This window comes from Talpa europaea (genome assembly GCF_964194135.1).
Source record: "Talpa europaea genome assembly, chromosome: 10".
In the NCBI taxonomy this organism is placed as follows: Eukaryota; Metazoa; Chordata; class Mammalia; order Eulipotyphla; family Talpidae; genus Talpa; species Talpa europaea.
The window spans coordinates 82,738,607-82,752,758 of NC_140077.1; the positions used below are offsets into that span (position 1 = coordinate 82,738,607).

A 14,152-nucleotide genomic window follows, 5' to 3' on the forward strand; every position below is an offset into this window, starting at 1 on the left:
TTTTTTTTTTTTTTTGTGGGACCCTCGCCGGTGGCTGGGGATCGAACTGGCGCTGCAGAGGCTGTGGGCAGCCTCGCAACCCAGCTCTCAACGGCTGCGCTACCTGGGAGGCCCTATCAGGGAGCCAGTTTAAGAGAACATACCTACTTAAAAGAGCAGTCGAAGGAAAAAAAAGGGAACCTGGATCCTTGATATCATGTATCTACCTGTGACCTACTTACAAATTTCCTAATATATAATAAATGTATCATTAAGTAAATTTGTAAGTTTTCTGTTACCTATAGTTGAGGGGATCCTGATTAACATTCCATTAACAGAGCTGATTTATAGTTTATGTCATCTGAACTCTCACACTTTCTTCCTTCATTATACCTAAAGCTATTGGAACTAGCTGCCTGGCAACAATATTCCTACCTAATGAAACAACCACAGTTGTCTACTCTCCACCAGTGTCCTGCTACTCTCACTACTGTACAGTTGTTTATTCAGGTGCCTGCAGTTATCATTATAGTACACTGGGCTTCTCCCTGTGGCAAACAAAAAACCAACAGAAAAACTTCAACAAACATTTACCACAAACTATGTGCATGACAATGAAGTTATTCCTGTTTCATGATAAAGGTAAAAAATTTGGGGGCCTCCCTGGAGGCGCAAGGGTTAAGTGCAGCACTATGAAGCTACCCACCCACAGCTGCTGCAGCATGACCCCAGGCCAGGGAACTGACCCACATGGCACAGCAGACCTCTCCGGCCTCACCTGCTGCTTCCCTCAGCAGTGTATTTCAGTCGATCTGCCTGTTCTGTTCCCCATTCTGTCTTTGGTGAATCCTCTAACACCTCCCCCCACCCTGCACCTCTGGCCTATACCCCAGTTATTATATACATAAATGAATAAATCTTTAAAAAGGAAAAGGTGAAATTTTTTTCTGCCCTCAGGGAAATCATAGTCTCTTTAGTGAGGCAGATAAAACACCGAATGCAGCAAACTGCAATTAAGCGTTCCTACAGTAGACTACTGTGAATGAGCAAAGGCTAAAATAATGCTGTTTCAATAATCCAGGAAGACTTGCACAAAGAAGGGAAACTGAAAAAGTGGAATATAAAGTTTGGGGAACGGTATCTCAGAAAGGGGATTTAGAAATCTTGCTCTGTGTCTTTCAATTTTACAAATGGAACGGTCTGAGTATAGCAGCATAGATGGAATAAGGAACACAGATAAAAAGAAAGTTTGTTTTGAAGATGATACAAGATTGAGCATGTTCATATTTTTTGGGGAAAACTAAGGATGGAATCCTAGTGAACATTCCCAAATAAGACCTATGGGGGAAAAAGGCCCCCTTAAAGGAGAAAAAGGAGGGGCACATAGAGTTAAAGAAAACCAGAATAAAGTAGTGTCATGGGCCACAGAGGTACCCACATGGCGCAGCATACCTCTACTGTCTTGCCCGCTGTTCCCCTCAGCAGTGTATTGTCAGTCTGCCTGTTCTGTTTCCCACTCTGTCTCTGGTGAATCCTCTCACCCCCCATATCTCTGGCCTGTACCCCAGCTCTTGTATGCATAAATAAATAAACCTTATTTATTTATTTATTCATTTATTTATTTACTTATTTATACAAGCACTGGGTACAGTCAGAAGCTCGGGAGGGTGAGAGAATTCACCAGAGCCAGAGTGGGGAACAGAACAGGCAGACTGGAAATACACTGCTGAGGGAAGCAGCGGGCGGGGCAGGAGAGGGTATGTCACGCCATGTGGGACCCTCACTGGTGGCCGGGGATCTAACTGGCACTGCAGAAGCTGTGGGCAGTTTCGCAGCTCAGTGCTCAACTGCTGCACCACCAGGGGAGGCCCAATAAATAAATAAACCTTTAAAACAAAACAAAACAAAACAAAACAAAACAAAACATAAAAACAAGCAGTGATTTTTTTGTACTACACAGTATGGATTAACAGAACTTCTTTCTGTTTTATATTCATTAGACCTGGAATATTCAGAGTATGTTTTACAGGACTAATACTATATTATTTTTAAGGATTCCACTTTTCTTCAATGTATGCACCTGAATAGTTCTTCAAAGTCTCTTGATGATTTGTTAGTGGAAGATACTACCTTTCATCCCAAGAGGTGAGACTTTTAAACAGGACAGTTTAAAAGACACAACAATACAAAAAACTGGTGCCAGGAATTCCAGTAACTATCATTCAGACTGGCAATGGACATGAGTAGATCAAGTCAAGTGTGAGGCGATACAAAATGGTGAGCAACTGGGCAAACATGTGACAGCATGTTGTCTGTGCAACATGTGACAGCATGAAGGCATGCATCTTAAGCAAACTGGCTGCCATGTTATATGTGTCTAATGTGCCAGACCTCATTTTTCCAAAGAACTGGAAATTTGGATTTTTATGTGAACTCTTAGGGCCAAAGGTTAACAATATAATTAAAATTTTTAACTCCCCTTTCTGATTATTTCTAGGATGCATCAAGGACTAAATTTTCCACAACACGCATTAAGTCGGGAATCAAATAAATGTTAGTTTTGATCTATTGATTGGGCACAAAAAACACTTACAAGTTCACAGCAATATGACAGATTTTTAAAATAACCACAAATTACTGCAAACAGCTTTGGATTACGGGGACACTCATTCCAGTATGGCTCTTAATAAAGACCCTCTGTGCCTCACAAACTTGACTTCAGAATACTTAATAGCGCAAGATACCCAACAGAAGGCCCCCGGTTTGGGGGCACAATCTCGCAGGGAAAAACTTAAAGGAAGTTTCAATTTTTGTCTTAATCACACACTGAATACAAAATTCAGCTCCTCTTCCAACACAGTCATGCTTGTTTTAAGATAAGAGCCTTCCTGTGGATTTCGCTCAGTAAAGTCGATGTTTATTTTGCGGTTTTACAGAGTTAGTAACACAATGCTTCCTAACTGCAGGGCAGCGGTCACGAGCTCGAAAAGCAAGGAATTGGAGTGTTATCCACCAAAGCATTTTTTCTCTGAAAGCCAAAGGCCCTTCTTGGAACTTGCAGCTTCATCAACACATCCTTACTCGACTTTCACCCTAGCACCAGCATTCCTGAAGAACCTGCTGAAGGAGGACCATTTCGTGATCCAGTGAAAAGAGCCATTTTCGGCTTCACTCATCACTTAACTTCAGCACCATCAGGAGTGTTTGCAGCTTACTAACACCGCGCATTTTCAATCCCGTTTGCCTTTGAGGCAAACACCCGTCCAGAATCTCGCACAGACCTTGCTCCCTCTGCCTCGCCCTTCCCTCCAGGACCAATTCGCCGGCCTTATTCCCACAAAGCTCCTTCTTCCCGACACCCAGATCCCGGGCGACGCCTCTCCTGGCCGAGGAGGAAGAGGAGGAGTAACGCGGGGCCTCCGGGCGCCGGCCTGGGCGCAGCCCTGCAGGCACCAGCCGCGGCGGTTCGCGTTGGGAAGGGCCCGCCCTCGGGGGTCCGCCCCGGCCGGCTCGGCCGGCTCCACAGCTCAGCTGGCCCCGTTAGCGCGGCCCGGCCGGGCCCTCGATGGTTTGCTTCGGCCGCCGCCGCCAGGACGCGGGGTAGGGGCAGGGAGGCCGCCTGAGACCGCACAAAGGACCCCCAGCCGGCCGCCCGCCGTTCCCTCACCTGTGCTCGGCGGCCGGGCCTCCGCCGCCGCGGCGCCCCAGGGAGAAGCCCTGCGCAGCGGGAAGGGCGCCGAGGAAGCGGCCCGACGGGCGGGGAAGCTGCAACTCCAGCACCGCCGCCGCCGCCCGGGCCTCCAGGTTCGGTTCCCGGGAGCGAGTCCCGCCCCTTGCCCCGCCCCTTGCCCCGCCCCTGTCCCGCCCCCTGGCGGCGGGCGAGGATTCCCGGATGTTACCTCCCCGGCGCGCCGAATGCCCGCCCCTTCGCCTCGGCTCCGCCTCCCTAATCCGCTACGGGTGCTGCACGGCCTAAGACGGGTTTCGACGTCTCTGGGGTGGCTAGAGCGTCCTCCCGCGCTCTGTCGCGCTGCAGGTGACGGCGCCCGGAGGCTGTCGGGAAGTAGGCGGGGTGACGTAGGGAAGACGAGCTCGGCGGCGGGTTTGCCGAGATCGCTGTCCGGTGGCTGCTGGTGCGGGGGGCGGCCGGAGCGAGAGGTGGAGCGGGGCGGTGTGTGGCCGGGGCCATGACGGGCAATGCCGGGGAGTGGTGCCTCATGGAAAGCGACCCCGGGGTCTTCACCGAGCTCATTAAAGGATTCGGTGAGAGCCAAGGGGACTGTCCTGGGCCGGGGGTCACGGGAAGAGGCCCAAGCTGGTGCCCTGCGGCCACCTCCCACCCGCGGCCTCTTAGAGGGGGCGCCTCGGGGAACCTGGAGTCGGGGAGGGGGAAGGCTGGGCTCCCGCCCGCTCCTCAGCCCGGGGCAGTCACGCTTCCTCCGGCATTTGGAGAGCCACACCACGAGGGCAAGGATCCCGCCTGTCTCGTGTGTCGCTGTGTCCCCCGGACTCGGCACTCCACGCCATGCCCCGGCGCCCCGAGTCCCCCCAGGCTTCTGCGCTGCTGCGCCCCTTCCCGCCGCCCTGGTCTGCGGGCGCTCCGGTCCCGGGCGCCGGTGCCCAGGTGTCCAGGCCACCGGTCCCGCAGGGCAAGCTAGGGTGTGGTGCGCTTTCTCTAGGGTCGGGTGTCCTGAGTCCCAAGCCTCCCCGAAACCCGAGGTTCTAGTTATTGGAAGCAGAACAGCGCGAGTGTGCCCCTCGCTCCGCGGGGCGTCCACGCGCGCCTGCCGCCTGGGAGTGCTAGGCCACCTCGCCGGTTCTTTCGCTCCCGGCTGGTTTCTGGCTTCCGGTGAAGTGTGTTTTCTTGAGCTATTGCCACATGCTCTCCTCGTAATATCTCTGTTGCGTATTCCTTGCCGTCCCTCCTGAATACTCAACATATTTGGCTTTTTACTCTTCCCTGCCCCTCCTCTGTAGGTACTGTATTTTTATCTGTTCATTTGCACAAGGATTGTGAATTGTAGCTACTGTGTGTAAAACTTAGGCTTAGGGGTAAAAATTAAACGTTGATAGATAGAGTCTCATCCATAGTTGAGTATTTGGAATCTCATTAAGCATATTTTGTTCCATAATATTTTGGCACACTGGTAGAGTTTGGGAATATTTAATGCGAATAAACCATGACGATTCTGAAGAACTGATAAACTCTAATATGGTGTATTGATTGTTGTGTTAGAGTATGAGCAAAATGTTGTAAGAGCAGGTGGAAGAGCACAGGCAGAAGGAAAAACATACGTATTAGTGATGTTAAAATATATGACTTAGGGACCAAATTTTAAAGTCAAAGTGACATTTTAAAGTCAAAGTGACTAAAGCACAATGTAACAAACTGGAGTATTTCAGTCGGAAGCAGAAAAGATAAACTGAGGCCAGATGGTATGCCATTTTGTATAGTTTGGATTGTCTGGTAGTCACTGGAGACTTAGCTGTCAAAGAATTTAAATGCTGAAATGACATTTTTTTTTTAATTCAAAAAGGTTTACTTTGTGTACTGTGTAGTCTGGACTAGAATGAATTGAGAGGTACTGGAAGTCTCTTAAAATGGACTGCGTCTGAGATGATTGGCTTTCATGAAGTAGTGGGTTAGAGAGGAGGGGGTACATTCAACAATTTTAATATATTTAAGTCAACAGGTACTGATAGACTGGATCTAGGGAAAAAGGTGAAAGAGACTTCCTGTTTTCTAGCTTGAGTGGTGAGAGGACTAAGTAAGAGAGGAGGCTTCATGGACAAGAAGGTGGGTCCAGTTTTGGACATACAGGTTTGAGATGTCTGCAGGTTTAGGTGTATATATTACCTTTCAAAACCTTAACTTATGACATTTTAAAGTCAAAGAAATTTTGTACTAGGCAAGTTTATTAATCCACTCCATTTACAGCTTTTGTTTCATTTGTGCAGAAAAATTGGAATTAAAAATGATTTAAATAAAGTATGTGTAAGAGAGTGGTATGTCAATATACCTTTTGTACCTGCACTTAAGAAACATGAATAATAGCTATTAAAGGCTTGACTCTTTTAGCAGGAGAACTTTGTAAGAAACTAAATGATGGTAGTTGTTTATTATCAGATAATTCAAAGAGAAAATAATAAGTTCATTACTATGATTTTTTTCTCATCTAATTCATGCATTTAAAAAAGCTTTCAGAAGATCTTTCAAAAGTAAAATATCCTGCATTATGAATTGTATTGTAAATTTATTTTAAAAGTTTCATCATTGAAGGGGACACTAGTTGTGGATGCAGTGACTCAAGACAAATTTTGGTGGAATACAGTATGTTGGCAAAAGAAAGTTCTTATTAAATTAAGGAACAGATAGGGTAGAACTATACTTTTATTTGGTGTGTTGCATACATAATACATAAATGCATCAGTCTTCTATAAAACTGACAGTCTTCTATAAAATTAGAAGCTGTAAACTTCTGCTTTCTGCCAATGTATAGTAATAGGAACTTTTCCTGCAACAAATCAATGACCCCCAGCTTTCACTTTGAGAAACTTCAAAAATGGACAAATTAAGTCTAAAGTAAAGCAGATCAAAGGAAATAATAAAGACCAGAATTAAATTAGTGAAACAAACAAAAAAATCAGTGAAACCAAAAGTTGATTTCCTAAAGATCAATAAAATGGAAAATCCTTTAGCTAGACTGATCAGAAAAATGAGATACAAATTAGAAGAGCTGACAGCACTAGATTGTTTAGATATTAAAAGAATAATGAGGGTGTATTCTGAACAAATTTATGGCAATAAGTTTGACAACTTGTATGAAATGTATGGATTCCTTTTAAAACACAAATTATGATGCTTATTCAAGAAATAGATAACCACTGCAGCCTTACATAAGAAATTGAAATTGTGGGCCTCCCCAGTGGTGCAGCGGTTGAGCTCTGGGTTGCGAAGCTGCCCGCGGCCTCTGCGGCGCCGGTTCGATCCCCGGCTGCTCCCCGGCTACCGGAGGAGGGTCCCACATGGCACGCAGACCTCTCCTGCCGCCCGCTGCTCCCCTCAGCAGTGTACTTCGGTCCTTCTGCCTGTTCTGCTCCCCGCTCTGGCTCTGGTGAATTCTCTCACCCTCCCGCGCTTCTGACTGTACCCAGTGCATGTATAAACAAAACAAACAAACAAATAAATAAAAAAAAAAAAACATGCCTCTATAAAAAAAAAAAAAGAAATTGAAATTGTAATTTGAGATCTTCCCACCACTAGGGCCTCCCTAGTGGTGCAGGGGTTAAAGTCAGGGCTGTCAAGCTGTCAGCAGCCACTGCAGCATGAATTCCATCCCTGGCCAGGGAGCTGACCCACATGGCGAAGCAGACCTTGCCTGTTTTGTCCGCTGCTCCCCTCAGCAGTGTATTTCAGTAGATTTGCCTGTTCTTCTCCGCACTGTCTCTGGTGAATCCTCTCACCCCCCACACCTCCGACCTCCACCCCAGCTCTTTTATGCATAAAAATAAATCTAATTAAATAAAATCTTCCCATAAAGAAAGATAACCAAAATGGCTTCACTTATGAATTCTATCAAATATTTATGGACTAAATAATGCCAGTTCTGCACAAACCTTTCAAAAAATGGAGAGGAAGGAATACTTGCCAACTCATTCTGTGATAATGGCATAAGAAAGACATAAAAGGAAACTACTGAACTATATTCATCAACAGATGCAAATATTCTAAACTAAATTTTAGCAGATCAAATCCAATGATATATTAAAAGGACAATACATCCTGACTGGGGTTTGTCCTAGGAATTCAGAATTGGTTTAGCATTCAAGAATCAATGTAATTCACCAATTAACAGACTAAACAAAAATCCATATAATTATCTCAGTAGATGTGAAAATCATTTGACAAAATATAACATCTGTTAAGAATTATGGAGTGGGCCTCCCCTGGTGGCGCAGTGGTTGAGCGCTGGGCTGTGAAGCTGCCCGCAGCCTCTGCAGCGCCAGTTCCATCCCCGGCCACCGTCGAGGGTCCCAGATGGTGAGACAGCCCTCTCCTGCTGCGCCTGCTGCTCCCCTCAGCAGTGTATTTCGTCAGTCTGTCTGTTCTGTTCCCCGCTCTGGCTCTGGTGAATTCTCTCACCCTCCCGTGCTTCTGACTGTACCCAGTGCTTGTATAAATAAATAAAATAAGTCTTTAAAAAAAAAAAAGAATTATGGAGTGTTGGATTTTACCCTGCTTGTCAGTTGCCACTTTTATAGATGCTGGCTGACAACTTCTCCTTTAGAGAGGAAGGATTGTATTACTCATGGCACAGCAGGCAGCAAGAGATTCATGGTTACATAGGTTTCCTGTCCTCCAGGTCCATGGAAATGCTGCACGTGTTAGTCTGTGTCACAGTTAAGGAATCTTGAGCTTAAGAAACTTCCAATTTTATGCAGGGACTGCTAGCAAAGCCATTCAACCTTTGGCTGCATGGAGACATGCAAATAAGTCTTCCCTGTGATACAGGGAGACAAGTTTGTTTACTGCATTATATCCTTGAAAAGATAGTCCATTGTTTATGGAATATCTGGAATCTGGCAGTTCTCAAAAGACAAACTGAAACAGGATAAACCCATTCAAAATTGTTTCCTTTCAAAGTCCATCCTTCATTTCTATACCACATATGCCATTAACTACTCTGACCTGATCCACAGGGCTGGTACCAAATCTGTTTAATTTATCTCTTGTAGTGTTTACATTAGAAAGGCAGGTGGCTTGTCAAGTTTTTATTTTGACCTTTCCATTTTGCTAAGACATTAACCCAGCTAGATGTGTTGGTGATTGCATAGGCTACTTTGGTCTGCAAGAAGAATGTCTAAGTGGAATTCCAACATCCACAACAACTGTGGCCAGTGAGTTAAAGCATATCTGAATGACTTTTGCAGCCATAATGTTCTTTTGAAGATCACTTATGACCACTTTTATGACCATTTTTATATGTCACCTGCATGTTTTGAGGAGTAAGGAGAAATAAGTTAATTTTTCTGGCTTTCACACAAGAAATGAGTATAGTAATGAGGCTATACATACATAGTACCTCTGAAAGCAAGTGATGTTTACAATTGTTGAGCACCCAAACTGGGATCTCCAATTTAGATTCAGTTCAAATAGTTGTGTCTAGTCCATGTTTTGTGAGAGATCGCCTGCTGTCCAATTTTTCCTTTTTGGTCAGATTCACCAGCTAAATGGCTTTTGTCTATACCACGGGATGACTGAGAATGAGTTTGGGCAACACATATGGGTGTTATTTTTTTGTGGGAGTACAGAAACTGGGGCCCTGCTTACTGCTTTTGATAGACGTGTTAAGGGAATGACAATTGTCAAAACTGTTAGGAGATAGCATACTTAGCAGGCAATTAAATTTAAGGCACTGCAGCAGTTTGGGAGAACCACACCAGGATATTTTTCTTGGGGAGAAAGACTCCGGGTGTATTTTTGAGAAAATTTTTTTTGAAATTAGTTTACAAATAGAAGTATTTTATGCCACTAGTATCATATTAATGTTAGTCAATACTTAAATTTTGAAACTTAATTTTATTGCTCTCTCGCTTTGGAAGTGTTTTGGTTTTGTATGACAAATTATAAGATTATTCTTTTAAAATCCAGTTCAACTATGCATGAAAAGTTTTTGTGTTGGGCACAGATATAGTAATGATCTCGTCTACTTCTGAAGTGCATCCTGTATATATTTCATATACAGTTTATTTGTGATTCTCTGTCTTTGAGTTGTGTGTGTTTGATTCCTACTAGACTGTGGAGTTGTTTGTATTGTGAAAGCAGTTTATTGTTTTCTATCTTTGCTGGGATAGAATGGGATGTTCATTGTTTGACAACAAATAACCTCACAAGAATTGTGTGGATTAGATGAAGCTGGTGGTATCCTTGTTTTATACATGAGGAAAGTGAGACACTAAGACATTTTCTTGTTCAAGGTGAAACACTTTAAGACACTGCTGGGATTAAAACCCAGGTATTTTGAATCATTGCTTATTTTTCTTTCCATTATACCATGTATTAAATGAAATTGTACATGAGGGGTTATAAGATTGAATGTATATAAGGAGATAGATGCTACCAGCTGAGTACCATCTCATACAAAGAGATGTGTATGTGTTTAAACACCATTTGAAATTTCCCCCATACAGAAGATGTGAGCATTCTTTTATTCACTGAATATTTTGTTCTGTTAGGATAGAGTGATTTAATATTTTACTATTTTGCAGTTGATTTCCAGTAGTGGTAACTAGTTCATCTTTTGTGCCCTTCTTGACACATAAATATAGCTTCACTCATAAGGTTTCCACCTCCCCTTCAATTAGAGAATACTTAGCAGTCTGTTGCTAGACATTCAGGTTGTTTTTCATTCTTCCCTACCACAAACAGTGTAGTCTCAGCCTTTCTCTCTCTCTTGCCCACACACACACACACACACACACACACACACACTCTCACACTCTAATATATAGTGAGCACTTAATAGATATTTGCTGAACAGAGCAAATTGAGACATGGCATGATTTGAATGCCCAAACTCATATTGTTGGTTGACCAACGTTTTTGTTTGTTAATCATAGGAGTTTGCAAGTGGTCTAAAGATTTTTCTAACTGTCACTTGAAAATAACTGGAATATTAGAAAGTGCCCGTACTTTGGAACCAGATGAGGGGTTTAATTTTCTGGCATATAGTACCTAGTAATTTGAACTAGCCTTTTATTATTCCTAAACTTCTTGCATGAAATATGTTCCTTTCAGGGATCAGAGAAAATGCATTTAAAGTACTTTATACATAGAACACACTGGTAAATGACTTTTTTGTATTGTGGTAATAATACTAACTAACATTTAGTCTAAAATCAGGGACTGTATTACATGCATCTCCTGCATTATCTCATTCCTCTCAACAGCTCTATTAACATTGGAACAGAGAGGTTACATCGTCATTTAGGTAGTAAATGGAGAAGCTGGGATTCATGCCCTGGTAGTCTGAAGGCCAGGCTCAAGCTGGGCACCTTACTTTGATATATATTATAGGATTTGTCCACCTAGTGCTATTGACATTTTGGGGTAGACAATTCTTTATTGTCACGGGCTGTCCTGTGCGATGTAAGATGTTTAGTGTCTCTGGCCTCTACCCATTGGATTCAAAACTCTCCCCTCCCCAAAACACACACACACACGTACACACATGTACACACACGTGATAATAGTGACAATAAAAATGTTTCCAGACATTGAGAAATATTCTCTGGGGGGAAAAATAACACTGGTTGAGGGCCTCTATCCCAGAGAACGAGCATGTTTAGGGAAAGGGAGAAGGACTCTTGAGTTTGTTGAAAATATGAAATGGAGTTTGGGAAAAGGGTTGGAACTAAATACGTATGAAACTCCCTGATAAGTGGTAATTACTACTACTTAAAAGTATAGTAAGGAAAAAAGAATTTTCTTTTAAGAGCGGAGCAGGGGAAATTACGTAGTTGAATGAAAAGAGTGGATGGCAAAGAGCCAGAGATTGAGAGTCTGAGAAGGAATAACCATGGGGAGGTGTTTCAGTGAAAATTAAACTCTTGAAACTTAAAAATTATAGAAGGAACATATGCCCATGGTAAATAGCTAGGAAATAGAAAAAGAAGTAGTAGAATTTGGCTCTGAGTTTTATCACATTTATCATTTTAATTTGCCATGTCTTATTGCCCCCAAATTTGTAATTCTTGTAGTTGATATTTTGATAGTGAAGGAAAAATGCATTATTTTGTTTCTGAAGAAATAATTTCTATTTCAGGTTGCCGAGGAGCCCAAGTAGAAGAAATATGGAGTTTAGAGCCTGAGAATTTTGAAAAGTTAAAGTAAGTATAATTTTAGTTGTGTTAACAAAATAATGTTTATACTTAAGCAAATTTTGTCTGCTTACTTTAGGCCAAATACATTGTTTTCTTTTTTCACTTCTGTGAGGTAGGTCTCATTAGATAGCCAAGAACTTGAGACTCATAGATAAGTAACATGTAAGAGAATGAGAACTTCCTGTAATTTTTTTATCTACAAGTATTATTTGGCCAATTAAAAAAAATAATATTCACTTATAGAACAATGTTGGAACATGGAAAACAAATACTAGATTATTGCACAAAAGCGTAATTAATAGTATGCTTCATATTGTGTATTCTCTGCATGGCTAGTGATAATTCAGAACATATCTACATATCACGTTGCTTCTTTGGGAGGTTGCAGATCAAATTTCAAAAGTAGGCAGATACCAGGAAGTATCTTCCTCCTCCCACCTTCTTCTGACTAGAGTCACCTCTCTGATCCTTACTCACCAATCTCCTTGCATTGACCCATTATCTGCAAATGGAGGACTAGAAGTTTTAATGGCTGGAAGAGTTCTTAGAGTCTTGGGATAAGGAATACTCTTTTTTTCTAAAAAAAAATTTAATTATACAAGCACTGGGGTACAGGCCAGATGTGCGGGAGAGTGAGAGGATTCACTAGAGACAGAGCAGGGAACAGCACAAGCAGAAGAACTGAAATACACTGCTGAGGGGAGCAGCGGGCAAGACAGGAGAGGTCTGCCGTGCCATGTGGGAATCTCCCTGGCTGGCCAGGGATTGAACTCGTGTTGCATGATAGCTTCATAGTACTGCAAAGGCTGCAGACAGCTTCACAGCACAGTGCTCAACCTGCTGTACCACTGGGGAGGCCCAAGGAATACGCTTTTAAAAATGAAAATGGAGATTGGCAGCTTATGGCTGCTGTTTTTGTTAGTTAAAAGGAGGTAATTTGCTCCCTCTCCCCCTTGTTCCCCAGAAAAAGAACCACCACTTTAGTTGGAATTCTGGCTAAGTGTTCAGGGAATGTTAATTAAAAATACATCATTTGCAGGATAGGACTTAAGGCAGGATAGGAAAGAATAGGCATCATTTTTATTGCTTGGAAGGCAATTTTGAATGATAGACTGTAGAGAATCTTAAAGTGGCAGTTTTTAATGTTTCATGGGCAGAACAGTTCCTATAGGAAGGTGGATGACTTCATTGTATATGACAAGATGTAGTTTGAGAATTGTTTGTGAATTTTGTAGTGACATGAAGAAGACTTCCTGCATTTCATGCTATGTATACTGTCATTTATCTATAAATATTCTACTTGAAATTTATTCATATATATTGAAATTCAGTTTAGGGTTAACACCTTCTGTTTTTGCAATATTTGTATTTTCTATTTGTAAATAAGGTAAAATAAGGTAGAAATGAATATTCCACAGATTTGAGAACAAACCATTATAATTCATTTTTAGCTGATGGAATTTTTACATTTTATTTTCCTTGTCTTAGGCAATATTCTAGTGACTTTGAATAGCATAGAAATAGCTCTATCTATCTATCTATCCATGTATCTATCTATCAATCTGATTGATTGACAGAAGTTGCCTGTTTCACAGGTAATGCATCTTAGTTTTTGCCAAAGAGAAAGTATCTTCTGAATAATACAAACATTTTTAAAATCTCTCAAATTTACTTCATTTGCATTGTGTTTGTTAAGCTGACTAAAATTTAATGTTATTGAAAAAATGTCATAGAAAAATCAGGGCTTGATGTCACTATTTGTATTTTATTTTGTAGGCCAGTTCATGGGCTAATTTTTCTTTTCAAGTGGCAGCCAGGAGAAGAACCAGCAGGTTCTGTGGTTCAGGACTCCAGACTTGACACAATATTTTTTGCCAAGCAGGTATGTTCTTAAATAATTTGAGTCTCAATGGCAATGCTTTTAACCGTCTGTTCTGCTCTGTGTCACGAGTGGAGCACACCTCAAAATTTCTGTTCTTATGACACCTTTATATTCTTAAAAGTTATTAGGTTTCCCAAAGGGATTTTGTTTATATATTATATCTATCAGTATTTATCCTATTATACATTAAAACTGAGATGCTTATAAAAATTAGTTGATTTAAAAATAACAAATTCATTACATGTGAACACAACATCTTTAGTAAAATATAACATCTTTATTTTTATTAAAATTAAAATAGTGAGAGGACTGCATTGCATTACATTTTGCAAGTCTCTAATGTCTGGCTTCATAGCACACAGCTGCATTCTTCTGTCTGCTTTTTTAATTCAGTCTTTTGCAGTGTTT

General features: G+C 42.0%; 1 protein-coding gene across 2 annotated transcripts in view; it reads left to right on the top strand.

Moving 5' to 3' along the window:
• Window positions 1-3,981: 3,981 nt before the first annotated feature.
• Window positions 3,982-14,152, top strand: part of UCHL5 (ubiquitin C-terminal hydrolase L5) — a gene marked incomplete at both ends in the record, with an annotated part of 31,607 nt that continues 21,436 nt past the window's right edge. Inside the window, 3 exons of one of the 2 annotated variants that reach the window (XM_084244740.1) lie at window positions 3,982-4,242; window positions 11,805-11,868; window positions 13,639-13,744. In XM_084244740.1, coding sequence (XP_084100866.1) covers window positions 4,167-4,242; window positions 11,805-11,868; window positions 13,639-13,744 — 246 coding nt within the window. The remainder of the gene's footprint in view (window positions 4,243-11,804; window positions 11,869-13,638; window positions 13,745-14,152) is intronic. The other variant, XM_084244739.1, reaches the window with a different exon arrangement.